This window comes from Peromyscus leucopus, chromosome 7 (genome assembly GCF_004664715.2).
Source record: "Peromyscus leucopus breed LL Stock chromosome 7, UCI_PerLeu_2.1, whole genome shotgun sequence".
NCBI classification, from domain to species: domain Eukaryota; kingdom Metazoa; phylum Chordata; class Mammalia; order Rodentia; family Cricetidae; genus Peromyscus; species Peromyscus leucopus.
Window position 1 is genome coordinate 88,002,048 of NC_051069.1, and position 14,853 is coordinate 88,016,900.

The window sequence follows — 14,853 nt, forward strand, 5'->3', positions numbered from 1 at the left end:
GCTATTCTAGTTGCTTTTACTTTCCAGAAATTTGGTAATTCATAACTATACTAATAATTATTTACTCTGGGATCATGACTGGCATTACATTGTCTGTAAGCCAATTCAGGGAGAGCCAACTTGTTAACATTCTGTTTATTTAACTCCTAGTTATTTAGTCCTATTGTTATCAGTCTTATAACTTTTAGTATACAAACCCTTATGATATTTCAATCTAAGTACTTTATTTTTTTCAATCTACTTCTAATGATACTGTTTTTTAGCATTATTCCTAACCATTCACTGCTTATTTATGAAAATAACTAATTTTCTATACTATCACCTTGCTTAACTTAGTTCTGGATTTTTTTTTTTTTTTAAATGAGTCCTTGTCATTCTCTACACAACCCTTTGTGTCTGGGAAACAGTTCTGTTTCATCCTTTCCAATCTGTGCCTTACTTATTTTGCTTGCCATATTTCCCAGTGCCCTGTTGACTAGTAATGATATGAATGGACAAACTTGTCTCCTTCCCAAAGGACAACAACAAGTACAGTCACCATCTTGACTGCGGTGGTAGTGTGGTGTTGGAAAGAAAATGCCCCCACAGGGAGTGGCACTATCAGGAGGTGTGGCTTTGTTGGAGGTGTGTCACTGTGGGAGTGGGTTTTGAGATCTCCTATGCTCATGCTATACCCAGTGACACTGCTTACTTCCTATTGTTTGCAAAACAAAATGTGGAACTCTCAGCTCCTTCTCCAGCACCATATCTGCCTGTACACCACCATGTCACACCATGATGATAATGGACTGAACCTCTGAACCCCAATTAAATGTTTTCCTTTATAAGCATTGTCATAGTCATAGCGTCTCTTCACAACACTAGAAACCTTAACTAAGACAGGTAGCCTCATGGATAAATACACCTGTGAAAATGTATATGTACTGCAAATGTATATGGCTTAATGTATGCCCCAATAAAAATAATTCATCAAATGCTTTTGAGAAGGACTGAACTTCCAGCTAACAACTAGGTGGTTTAAGTCTCCTATTCACACCCACTCTGGGTCACCTCCAAAATCTGTGCGAGTGTCCATATTTATGTCTGTGTCCTGTGAAAACACACTGCTGTTGCTCTTTTGCCCACATCTCAATTGCCTGACCTTTCTGCCTTGCTTCTTTTCAGTTGGATGACCTCTACCCAGGTGAGCTGTTTCCACAGACAACATGTGGACACTTCTAAGGACCAGTTTCTTTTGACTATCTTTGTACTTACAATCAGAAAGCTCTCCACAACACATACCTGCTCTTTAACTTCAATGCTATGCTCCCCTTCCAGTATCAGAGTGACAGCTTGCATAATCTGCTTTCCATGAGTACTCATTATTTTATCTATATGCTGTAAAACAATGGAAAATCCACAATTACCATCTGGAAACCAGAGAAAAAGACCACAGGAGGCCTCTTTTTCTTTCATTTTCGTTTTAGTTTATTTAGAGAGGGTCTCATGCAGCTGATCAAGATCCTGAATTCCTGATCCACCACCCAAGTGCTGGGATTACAGGCCATGTACCACTACACCTGACTTAGAAAGGTTTATCAATGTTACATGATGCATAACTGCTTCAAGCAGAACAACAAGGTACACAGAATCAGATTCCAAAGACCAGTGTGGATGTGTTTTGAAGCCATCCGTCTGCCCCCCCCCCACTTTCCTCTGTGTATTTATAAAGAAAACTAAAACCACTGAGGACCAAGAAGCACAAAATGGATGGGGAGCCAGACACGGAAGATATGATATAGGTCACTAATACGGTCTTAGGTTACAAATGTGGTAAGATGACTGAAAAGATAAGGAAGGCAGAGAAGGGGCCATCATGCTCTTTATCTACCCGAGAACCATTGATGATGATGGTCAGGGAATATCAGAGAGTGGCCACAGTGAACCCACTAGCAAGGCTCAGCCTCTCATACTCTTTCACACACCCATTTCTCTCTGCAATGACATCAATATGTGAGCAGGGGGATGGACAGTCTCTGTATAATGATACTGAGAGGAATTTTCAAAGAGAAACAGAGGCCTCGGAGACAATGACCGGGCAGATGAGAAGACCCACTCTGGTCAGCAAACCAGATAAAGTGACAAGTCAAGGCAGGTATACATCCAGCACCAGGGAGGGAGGGAGACCCAACATGCAGGCAGTGGTGGCGGGTAGGGGACTATACAGCATGGCAGTTCCCGAGCATCTGTGTAAGTGACAGTCCCCTATGTGAACTTGTTTCTCTGGAATGAACAGCATTTGACTCACTCACAGATGCTGGGCAATGAGAATCCTAGGATGTTACTTACAGGCCGAGTGGAGAGGAGATTTCTAAGAAGTCCTAAGGTCTTCATTAGCACATTCAAATCGGAATCTGATAGTAACCGGAAGAGCTGTTCAGTACTCAAGCTTCGTAAAATATCCGCTTTTATTTTCTGTTCAGCCTGAAAAGCCATATTCTGAAAGAATTAAAGATATTACAAGAATCATGTCTATGGTCACTGTATTAAACGTGATACTATTTTTTAAACGTGATACTATTTTTCTGATTCCTTTTACTCACCTAGAGAGAGCACTAACAACTACTCTTAGATATCCTCCTGTAAGAGGAATATAACCACTTACCGACGTGGGCATTTGAACAGAAGAAACCCATTTATTACCTTTGAAAATATTTTTATGTATTTTATGCTAGGTGCTACGATGGTACACCCTATCACACAGAATTCTCAGTGGGTGGGAGGTACGCCCTGACTACTCAGATGGCCAGTGGCTACTTTGTTTCTACTTATTTCCTAATTAATATAATAGATTAGCACAGATTACTCCAAACTCTATGTCTAAAGAAAAAAAATAGCAAATGCCAAATAACAATTGGTTTATATGTAGTTATTATCCTCTAGTCAGGTGTTCATTTTAATTAAGTAACGAAGGCCTATCAGAGAGCAAGGCTATCAACGATGCGGGCTCCCACCCTCACCCACGGCATGTGTGCATACTCCCCCACTAAATAAAGCTATCAGATAGTTTTAAAATAGCAATAAAAATATAAAGCACCTAGGTTTGGTCTGATACACAGCAATTACACTGTTAATAGTGTAAAATGTGTTTTTAAAATCCATGTAGGTTTACTTCTTTTCAAAATTTAGTAAAATTTACTTTAATGATCTTGAGAAAAATGGCTCTGATCTCATAATTTTAGAAACTATTATTACATTTACCAGAAATTGTTCAATTACTAAGTATTTATGCACCAGTTATGTTATTTTGGCAAGGAAACTACTCTATAAAATATGCTATGTGGGTGATGCTTCTATTAGCTCAATTCAGCTACTTCAGAATGTCTATCTTTTAAAACATGTATACCATAAACATAAAATTTTATGTGTCAGTTAGAACAGCAATCATTCTATGCCTTGGTTTACTATGTAAAGAATGAAAAGAATATTCCTATATGCACATATAAAATAAGCAGCTCCTATGGCGAGTAGTGTATTCAGATGAAACAGACTTCATTTCCCAAAGGAGGAATTGCTATATGACCAAACAACTCATTCACAGCCGAACCTGAAAGATGAGGAACACAGAATCTTTCAGACTTTAAGTCACTAGAAAACTGGACTATGTTAGCCAGTTTTTAAAAGAGAACATTCTAGCTGAGCAATAGTGGCACACACCTTTAAACTCAGCAATTGGGAGGCAGAAGTAGGCAGCTCGTTGGAGGTTCAAGGCCAGCCTGGCCTACAGAGCAAGTTTCAGGACAACCAAGGCTACACAGAAAAACCCTGTCTTGAACTCCCCCCCCACCACCACACACACAAAGAAAGAAAATTCCAGAACACATTCCATAGTCATAACTTAATAATACCTCTATTTTTCTTGTAAATTGTGACATTAAAAGGGAGAAACATACCATTAAAGCCCAAATCCCATTCACTCGTAGAGCAGGGTTTTCACTCTGTGTCAATCCACAAAGCAGCTCTACAGCTCCTGATTCCAAAATTGGCTGATTTGAAAAGGAGGAGCAAGAAAGAATGATAAATAAATAACAATAAAAAACAGAGTCGCATCAGATATTCAGATATGCAAACCAGTGTCTGCTTCACTACTGACTGTATAATCTCTTCTCCATCTCACCAATTCTAATCAGGAATTAATGCACCATAAGTTAACTTGAGGAAGACCTCTCTCTCTCTCTCTCTCTCTCTCTCTCTCTCTCTCTCTCTCTCTCTCTCTCTCTCACACACACACACACACACACACACACACACACACACACACACACACACACACAGAGTCTGTAGGCATCCTAATACGGGCCCATTTCACACAGACTCTTATAACCCCATCTACTTCCCTACTCTTGTTCTCTTCAATCCAAACACACTGCGGAACTCATTTCAGGTCTATTCTCTACACTAATAATTCATGACATGAACACAGCACAACTGTGTTCTTAAAGGCATACCACATCTCGTGCCCACAATAGCCTAACTACCAAATATAGTTAGAATACCTAGCTGAAAATAGGTTTCTAGAGATTTCTTAAAAATCCAAACTTTACAGGATGAAGATTTACCGTTAATGAATACCTTTCAAGGCCACATGCCAAGCGGTTACTAGAAAGAACTAAAGGAATTCAGCTGTACAGACCCAGGAAAGGGCACACACAACACTGGGCTGTCAATCAACATTTCATCATGGTCACAAAGGGGCCTACGAGACTCCACCCCTTCCTGAGGGTGTACTGCCAGTTAATGGTTGCTGGGGAAGAAGGGTGTCATGTTCTTCAGTGTGTAACCAGTCACGCTGCCCTTGCTCTAGTAAGTAACTTCCATCCACCGTCACGCAAGCAACCCTAATCAACACAGCGGATCACACACAAAAGTACAGAAAAAGAGTGATTCTCTGGGAAGAAGGGTTTCAGTAGGAGAGGGAGGAGGGGAGAGACAGGAAGAGCAGTGAAAACCACTAAATTCATCAAACATGGAGAAAACTGTCAAGAAAAGAAATAACAGGAAAAAAACAAAAACTCTGCATTTGTTCTTCCCCAAACAATGACCACTGAATATTACTTTCTGATGCAAGGAGTTATTTCCTTGAAATGACTTACAATCCTGGTTTTCAAAGACAAGTTGTTTTTCAATTTATTCTTTAGTAAACATTGTTTGAAAATAGTCTATTATTTATATTTTTAATTATTTCTTTACGTGCAATTTCAATATAGGCTAACCACATACTGTGATATATTTTAGTTATTTATTTATAGACAAGCTGGCCTCAAATTCTTGGGCTCTTGGAACCCTCTTGCCTCAGTCTCCCAAGCAGTGGAGACTACAGGGGAATATTACTTTGGGCTTTGAAACATCTATGAAGTAAGTTGAACATGACAGGTAATATGAAGTCATTCCAATACTGAAAAGTAAGTGACTTGTCTCCTTCTCTACCCAAATCAAATAATTCAGAAGCAGTTCTTCAACCCAATCCACAAATTTCAACACCAACTATTATTTTTTAAAAATAAGAAAAGCTGGGAGGTGATGGTACACACCTTTAATCCCAGCACTCAGAAGGCAGAGCCGGCAGATCTCTGTAGGTTTGAGGCCAGCCTGGTCTATACAGAGGGAGTTCCAGGACAGCCAGGGCTACAAAGAGAAACTCTGTCTTGAAAAGTCAAAATAAATAAACAAATAAAAACAAAAATCAGCGACTGACTAAACTTTAGCCAGGTGAGAGAAAATCGATACTAACCTCTTTACTTGGGGAAAATTCAAGAAGAAGGTTACATAACATGGAAGACGCTACTACTAGGATTTCATCAGGTGCATTTTGTAAAACCTATAGAATAAAAAAGGCAAGGTCATTAATTTTGAAATGCTGAAGGTGAGGTCATGACTAAGTAAAACCCTGCACAATCATCTTTCAGCCTGACTTGTTATACTGGACAGTGTGGGTAGGAAAAATAAGGCAATTCAGAAGCTGACCTCTACTGTCAAGCAAATAGAATTTTAGTAATAAAATAGGGCTGGGGGTATAGCTTAGTTGGTAGAGTGCTTGTCTAGCATGTATGAGGCCCTGGGTTTGATCCCAGAACAAAAAATTATACATGTGCATACATACATATGAATTTTACCCAAACAGAAAAATTTAAAACACAAACAAAATTTTTTTATTAAAATTAAATGGCTATTATCTTGTGTTTTGTTAACCAACAGATTAAAATATATGGAAAAGCAAATAAGAAAAATTATTAGATACATAAGCAGCTTCTCAGCTATAAGAACTCATAATGTATATGAGTATCTGTATCTAATATTTTATCTTAAATGTGTGACTAAATCATAGTTTGAGAGTTGAAGTCACATATAGCCCTGAGTACAAAACTCTTCTAAGCTGCTCCTCAAACATTTGCCCTTGGAGAAGTAGACAGAAATCACCTTGTTCTATTCTTGATGTGTACGACAGAGATTTTGAGCTGAGTAACCAGAAAAAAAAAAAAAAACCTCCAGACTGAAAGAGGTTATTTTGGGAAACAGAAAATAGTTAAAAGGTCTTGAATGGATAATTTAAATAAATTATGATCAAGCTGTAATTCAAAACAAACAAAATAAACAAACAAACAAAACCCTGAAAAGAAAGAGTAGGAACTGTAAAAGAAAATATTAACTGAGGTGAGCCTTAAAAAATCTAACAATGTCACATTTGGCTCCATTGGTTTTAGATAAGAGATTGTGAATCTGAAACAGACTTTTGTTGACCTAAACCAGTCAACTCCCAAGATGGTACCTTACCAGTGTGGAAAGGCATTAAGGTTGTAGTTAGAGTAGGCAAATAACCTTCCTGAGGTTGGGGGCTCTCAATGAGTCTCAGGAAACAAAAATACAGAAGGAAGTGAGTCATTTTCAAAAGGGTGCCATATGTCCATTAGGGGAAATAAGGTGAAACAAACTCAGAGAATAATGTCAAGGGAATGGGTCAAGTGCAATGTCACAGGCTGAGAAGGAAGGCCCACAGCAAAGGAGAACCTGAAGGAGTATTTTGTTCTGATAAGCCTCACAAGGCTGTATCATAGAAACCTAAACACAAATCACATACTCAATACTGTCATGCCTTCCAGTGAGGTAGCTCTAGGGTTCATATTTTCTTTCTTTTCTTTTTTTTTTTTTTTTTTTTTTTGGTTTTCTGAGACAGAGTTTCAGTGCGTAGCCTTGGCTGGCCTGTAAATCACTCTGTAGACCAGGCTGTCCTTAAACTCAGAGATCCGCCTGCCTCTGCCTCCTGAGGGCTGGGATTAAAGGCATGCACCACCACCACCTGGCTCATATTGTTTCTTAAACAACTATCATCTTACTTCAAGACCTCAAAGAATAAATCATAAACTCTGCCATGAGACCAACTTTCCTGTAAGAACCACTCAGCACGCTAATTCCCAAGGCACTGGTCCAATTCCACCTCTAAAGCAGATAACAGCAGTACCCCACAAAAACAAAGTCTCACTAAACAGACCAACTGGCTTCACTTCATGATCTCCCTGCCTATACTTTCCAGTTCCTAAGATATCAGACATGCATCACCTAGCTCCCACCTGGTTATCTATCCATCAGTCTGTCTCATTACACTCCATCCTATGATAGTCATGAAGGCACCTTTGCTATTTCCTACATCTTTCATGCACAGCATTTCTGCTCATAGAAAGAAATCCTTCTCTTCATTTTACCTTTAAAGTCTAATTCACATTTGTCCTGCTTGACCTTCCTCTTATTTCTGCCATACTGACATCCCTACTCTAAACTGAAGTTTAAGCAAGGGTAAGATGGCTATTGCAAGGCCGATGTGCCTGGAGGCTTCACTTAGTGCTTAGTAAGTACTCAAAAACAAACAACAAAAACAAATTTTAAATTTCTACCAAATAAATGAAATGCATACTTAAGACATTAAAAAAAAAAATCAAAGACCAAGATGACTGTGGTTCAGTATAGGGGTTAACATTATTAGCAGCAACTAATTGTAAGCACCCTTTAAGTTTCAATTTAGATTTATTTGCCTTGAATTCTTTCTTGCTGGCATAGGAGATTCCAAAAGCAGAGTTAATCTTATTTTATATCTATAACTAGCCAATTATTTTCTTTTTTATGACCCGAAGACTACAAGGAAAACTCTTGATTTAAGTTTAAAGAGTAATTATAAACACAGAGAAGACCAAATGAGTACTAAGAGCGCAAGCTAACAAAGAAACCTGGGCTGGGATTTCCCTCTCACACATGAAACGCTGCCCTGAGAAATGCATTCTCTAAGTCTGTAGATGCTCAGAACATCTGACTCAAGATAAACATCAACATGTTCTACGAAAGAATCAGACGTAATCCTAGACCCGGGTGCTGCTGGCCAGCTCAGCTCACAGGCTCTGTGCCAACTGCTGTGACTTTCTCACCTTCATTAAAGGTTTCCACACCGCATGATCCTGGAAACTGGTTCGAAGCTGCTGTACAGATCTGGATAAACTGTGCAAACATCTATAAAGAATGATCAAAATTAGCTTCCCAAGAAGCCAAAACTCACATTCCAAATCAATTGCTTGGCTTTTCACTAGTACGAACGGACACTTCAAGCATGGCTATCGATACTAAGTCAGCTACAGCAAGACACCTCTCGGGCATTGGAGGTTCTGTTAGGTAACATTGCAACTGCATGACTTCACCTGAGCAGACATTCCAGGAACATCTGCATCCTGCGCTTAGTGAAGGACCGGAAAGGAAACGGGCTAAACACACAGCAAGGGATTTTTATTCAGACCATGTAAAGCTCATACCTGACAGCAGCTAACCGCACCTTGACACTAGACTCAGACAAGCCAGTCACAATCCGGTCCATCATATTTTCAGTCTCAATGATCTGGAGAAAAAGGTTAATGCTGCATAAATAACAACATGAAGGTGACAAACTTCACCGCTTGTAAATGCAAGTATGTTAGTGTCCATTAAGAGTTCAATGTTTTTAGCAAAAGATTTTACCTCTCAACAATCACCTTGCAGTGGGGCAGGTGGCAGCTCACTAGAGAGATGGGGTAAACACTCACTAAGGACAAGCCAGGATAAATGGCAGTCATAATTATGTTTATTTTTAAAAATGCTTAAAACAAAATTTACATAGCGTAAGTACTACAGAGGTGTGCATAAACGATCTGGAGTGAGGGGATGTAAGTAAACCATGAGGCGTTTCCCTGTAAGAATGATAAAGAATCATAGTCCACAATGTCCTCATCAAGTGAATGAAATCTATAGGTTCTGACATAGCTATTCTGTGGCTCCACCTTACCAAGTAAATTTAAACTAAGTGAAATATGTACAAGTAACCCTTGCTATCCTTCAGCACAGCACCAGGCCCTGATACATGACACCACAACAATCATTACGCTTTGTTTCTTATGGCTAAAAGATACTCTGAAATCAGTCTTCATTAAGCCAGGTACTGATAAAAGAATAGTGTGCAGAGGAAATTAAGCTAAATCGCATGGGCCTACAGAGAAACAGACTGTTCCTAGTAAAGTGTTAGTATAATCACAAAACATTGCCATTGTCAATGGTATTTGTTGAGTTCATGTGTGAGCCAGTCGCCCTGCTAAGCATCCTATAGTCTCTGGCTATCTGACTCTTGTTATCCCTTCTCTAAGTGCTAGTATAAACATTCTCACTGACATCCTAGGCAGTTGACCTGACTGCAGAGTCCATGCACTTAGCAACACTTGTAATACTGCTCTGGTTAACAGTTCTAAACATGAATGATCCATCATTGGGAGGAGTTGTACTCTCACCTGGAACACCTAGCACAGACCAATACGAGGGAGCTGTGGATAGCCTGTATGTCCAGGACACACCAGTTAAACCAGATTCTTGCAGAGAGAGGAACCTGTGATTTTAGAAGGTGAGTTCAGTGTGCAACCGAAGATGAAGCTTAAGACCACCAACCTAGAGTGACATGGATTCAGAAGCTGGACTTCAGAACAGGAGAGAAACCTCAGCATGTTCAGAGTCCAGCAGCAGAAGTCATTTCCAATTACCAGTGACCAGTAAAAAGACCTCTACTATCAAGAACAGAGAACCTGGGGCTGGAGAGAGGACTCAGTGGTTAAAAGCACTGCTCTTCCATAGGCTCCAGGTTTGATTCCCAGCACCCACATGGCAGCTCACAACCTTCTGTAACTCCAGTCTATGGAATTCAATGCCCTCTTCTAGCCTCGACAGGTACACACAGGTGGTACAGACAGGCGTACAGGCAAAACATTCATACACGTTAAGAGGAGGAAGGGTGGAGGGAAACCTTGGGCTGGTGAGAAGGCTCAGTGGCTAACAGTATGTGCCACTGAGTCTGAGGACTTGAGATCAAGCACCTGAACCTACATGGTGGAAGGAGAGAACTAGCTTGTACAAGCTGTCCTCTCACTTACAAACATACACATAACACACAAATATACATTAACACACACATAACACACACATAACACACACACACACACACACACACACACACACACACAGAGCAAGAAAGAGAACAGGAACCACACTTTAGCCACTGATCAGCAAAGGAAATTTTCATATAGTGTTTTCAGTGTCTAAATAGCCCAAGAATATGTACAATATAGCACAAGAATGTGTAAGTTCCTTACACCAAACCAACTCTAATCACGTTCTTACCTTTTACGAGCATCCATGCTCTGCCCCATTATCACTTCTAGCCTCTCATACGCCTTCTTTCTCAGGCTAGCTACTCTTTAACTCTCCTCTAATTTTTCCCCAATGTGGATGCCTGCCAGCGTCTCAGCAGACACACTCCCAGCTGTCAGACATTCACCACAGGTCCCCCCACCCTGTACTCACCTGGAAGAGATCCCCATGTTCCTTGTGGTACCCACCTCCTACTTCAGCCCACTTTTTCCTTTTTGAGATGGGGTCTGTCTATGTTGCCCTAGTTGAGTCTCTAACTCAAACACAGGAGCCCAAGTGATCTTGTCACCTCAGGCTCCTGAGTGAAGCCTGTGGCTCAAAGTCCTACTTCTTATTGGAACCTCTCCATTCTGTCCCTTTTTTCTTTACCTTTGATATTATACTGAATACATCAAGTTGGGTACATGAAGCTTAAAGCCCTTCTCCTATGAGCCCCTAGACCACTTCCCCATTTCCTTCTTCTATCTTTACAGTGACTTCATCAGAGCCTGTGTGTGTATAGGAGAATGAGACACAGGATTACTTTCTAAAAACCAGAAAACACTATCAACACTCACTTTAGGTGCTTGGGAAACCTGGGCATAGGCAAGACTTGATAGAGACTTACAGATAATGTTTACTGGCTACATTTAGCCAAAGAGGTAAATCTACCAGTCTAGCAATCATATAAACATCTAATAAAGACTATCTCAATATAGCAACAGGTCATAAATACCTGAATGCAGCTGGCAAGATGGTTCAGCAGGTGAGGATGCTTGCCCACCAAGCCTGGCAACCTGAGTTTGACTCCTGGAACGCACATGCTGGAAAGAACTGAATCCCACAAATTGTCTTCTGACCACCAAACATGAACCATGACACCCATGCACACAAATAGTGTACACACTTCTCACAAACAAATACATGTAAAATAAAAAAATGTTTGAAACTGCTTAGCCTCAAGAAAGATCCTAATTCCATATAAGAGACAGGCTAGAAAATTCTAAAAGCTTAGTATAGCCCCACATCAAGGCTATGACCTCCTTCCCAAAGTTATTGAGGTCAACAATCAACAGCCCTGGGAAGAGGGAACAGTGTGTTAACTATAATAAAATGATTGGCCAGTCAATCTAGTGATGGAAGATGTAAAATACAATGTTACATGTGCTATATAAGCTTAGGCAATCCACTTTGCCTCTCTAGGTCTTCAGCAAAATGAAGAGACAGCAATCATTCCATGATATCATCAGGCAAACAACAATCTGTTTCCCTGGACAAGACTGTTAGATTGTTTAGAAGCACTATGGAAAGCAATATAAACAGGAAAAAAGTCAGGGACTGACCACGCCTAGTGAAACGTGTCAAAACCAGGTAGGACAAATAATCCAGTTCCTACATGCATTCCTTCACTCATTTATTCAGCAAATATGAGTGTCTAGTCATGAACATGGTTTAAAACTCAAGGAAATAGTAATGATGAAGAGAGTCCTTGCTCCATCAAACTTGGTGCTGAACAGCAGCAACCAGACCAGTGCTATGGTGTTTGTGTCTACAGCTGCAGAGGCATCTAAAGGAGTGACGAGATCATGGGCTTCAGCGAGGAAAAATGAAAGAAACATGAAGAAGGAAAGGAGGAGAGAGAACCATTCTGAAGAATGGGGCTTTTAATATTAATTGGGGAATGACCATTAATGACCTTTCTAGAAAGTAACCAAGCTCAGAGAGGATGATGAAGAACTGTTAGTGCCCACCACTTTAACACTGGAATTATTGGAACCTCTCCATTCTGTCCCTTTTTTCTTTACCTTTGTTATACTGAATACATCAAGTTGGGTACATGAAGCTTACAAAACTTATTTCCTAACAAAAACTTAATTCCTAAGAGTTTTTTTTTTTTTTTTTTTTTTTTTTTTTTACAGTAAGGCTATCTTGAGTGTCTTTCTTTCCATCTGGATACAAACTGACTTTTCCTGGGCCATCTATATATAGGTACAGATTTGTAAATTAAGTTGTTATAAAGCAGATTTCAGTAACCCTGCCAGGGTTCTTCTAGGAAGCTCAAAACTTGAGACTTTCATAAGAGGGTAAAAATGCAAAAATCAGAATATGAACATAGAATTCCAGTTCAAAATAGCATCCAGGGAGTCTGTGTGAATGAACAGCATGATCTAACCAAGGCTTCACAGCCTGAGCACTGAAGCCATGTTGATTGGGGTATAGGGGGAGCACCACAGTGAGAATACCATGACCAAATGAGGATAAACATGGGATTATAAGGCTTTAAGGAAAGGTTTAGAAATACAGACAACAAATTTTCAGGTCAACAGGGAAGGGCTTAGAGGTGACTACCACCCAGGTCTACTGACTCATGATAGTGCCACATTGTTTTACAGATCTGGGGTTGGAAAGGCACGAGCAATAAACCATGTTCTCTATGATACCTCTTAATGACCCCAGTACCATGCTCCATAACTTTGGAAGGGACCAAGTCATAGCACCCAGAATGGAATCTTAGGTCCTTCAAGGATGTAAGAGTAATGCCAAGTGGAAGTTGTCTGATTGACCCATGGGTCTTGTTGGAGATTCCATAAAAGAGATACTGTCCTTTATTACAGATACCGCAACCAACCAGAAGGGCTACTAGTAATAGGCTATCTTTCAAGTGGAGGAGGTCATTCCTTTTCTTCTAGGGATGAGTTACTGCAAATGTAACTACAGAACTAAATCTGAAACTGATGAGGTTTAGGTCAATGGACTAAGTGTTACACTGGTATCTGTAGACAATATCTGCATGCTGCTGCATTTGTATTATTGCAATTCTTCCAGGAATGGACACACATCTAGTAGAACAGGATGGGAGAACAAAAGACCTCTGGGCATGAGGAAGAAACAGTGAAAGAACGGAACCCATATAACACCAAGATGGTTTACTGTACATACAGCAATGTCAACAACCCAAAGATATCCTTTAGATACAAGAGAAACTCTCAGTCGTTCATCAATAAACTCCAGACAACCTACAATCCAGTTAAGGCCAGGACATAGTTAAGGCCAGGACATATACCATCTTTTCCTAGGAGTTTATGAAGAGCTAGAAGGATTGGAAATATATGACTAAAGAAACAAAGCAAAACACTTGGAATCAATTATTCTTCCTCAGTAAGACTAAGGATGAAACATTCTTCAGGTACCAGAAAAAAAAAAAAACAAAAAACTTAAGTCTGAACTTTAAACTATGCTTAAAGCAGGTCCAGCAAACTGTACAAAAAGTAAGCCTCTTATCTTGAGGTTTTAGTGGTATTAGTAAACTTTGCAAGCAATTTAAAGTGGGTGGGTTTGGGGTCAAAGGGGTAGATGATAAAGTGGTCATTATCTTAACATCAGTCTAGTCATTTTACAATTTCAAATGTGATTGTGAGAAAGGTTCCCCAAAGTTCTATAAAGTGTAGTGACACAGTTCTGAAGAAGACAGAGCTGACCACAACAGTAAAAAGCTAGAGTCAAACTTTGAAAGTAGAAAAGGCAGGCTCCCAGATCTATGAAGATAAATGACTGCATCTGGAAATCTAGTTAAAGCAGGAGAAAGCAAGCAGTGAGTAGCTGAAGGAAATACGAAGGACCTGTCACAGAGGATGGAGTTGGTGGGAGTGGACGGCACTGCTTCAATCTATTAAGTGTTGCCATAGACAGCAATGGACAGTAATTTCAGCTCTAACCTTCACCTAGATGAGAACTGTGAATGCAAGATCTCATGTTAGTCAATGAAAAGGCTGATTTTCATAATGGTGCAGGAAATAGAGGGGTCATAAACAACAGAGGAAGATAATGACATTGCCCTCTGGCTTCCACATGAACAAGCACAGTCTTGTACACCTGCACACATACAAATATACTAGCATGCTAGCACGCACACACACACACGCACACACAGAGCTTCAAATATACTTTGAAGAAATGTGGGTTATCTCTCTCAGCTCAACTTTTCCTTAACCCCAAACAACAACAACAACAAAAAAAATAGAACAAATATTATGATGTTAGAAGTGTTATATTGGATTTTTAAAAACCCACATCAAGTATCACTATATGAATTCAAATTTTAAGTTCAATCATTAGCTTACATCAGCACAGAAC

At 39.8% G+C, this 14,853-nt stretch overlaps 1 protein-coding gene across 5 annotated transcripts in view; it reads right to left on the reverse strand.

Moving 5' to 3' along the window:
- The window catches only part of Armc8 (armadillo repeat containing 8), a 95,472-nt gene that overhangs the window by 19,695 nt on the left and 60,924 nt on the right, over nucleotides 1–14,853 (reverse strand). For 3 of the 5 annotated variants that reach the window (XM_028869969.2, XM_037207870.1, XM_028869967.2), the window contains 6 exons: nucleotides 8,829–8,911; nucleotides 8,451–8,532; nucleotides 5,771–5,857; nucleotides 3,933–4,025; nucleotides 2,329–2,478; nucleotides 1,282–1,377 (listed from right to left, as the gene is read on the reverse strand). In XM_028869969.2, the coding sequence (XP_028725802.1) occupies nucleotides 1,282–1,377; nucleotides 2,329–2,478; nucleotides 3,933–4,025; nucleotides 5,771–5,857; nucleotides 8,451–8,532; nucleotides 8,829–8,911 (591 nt within the window). The remainder of the gene's footprint in view (nucleotides 1–1,281; nucleotides 1,378–2,328; nucleotides 2,479–3,932; nucleotides 4,026–5,770; nucleotides 5,858–8,450; nucleotides 8,533–8,828; nucleotides 8,912–14,853) is intronic. The other 2 variants (XM_028869968.2, XM_028869970.2) reach the window with 2 other exon arrangements.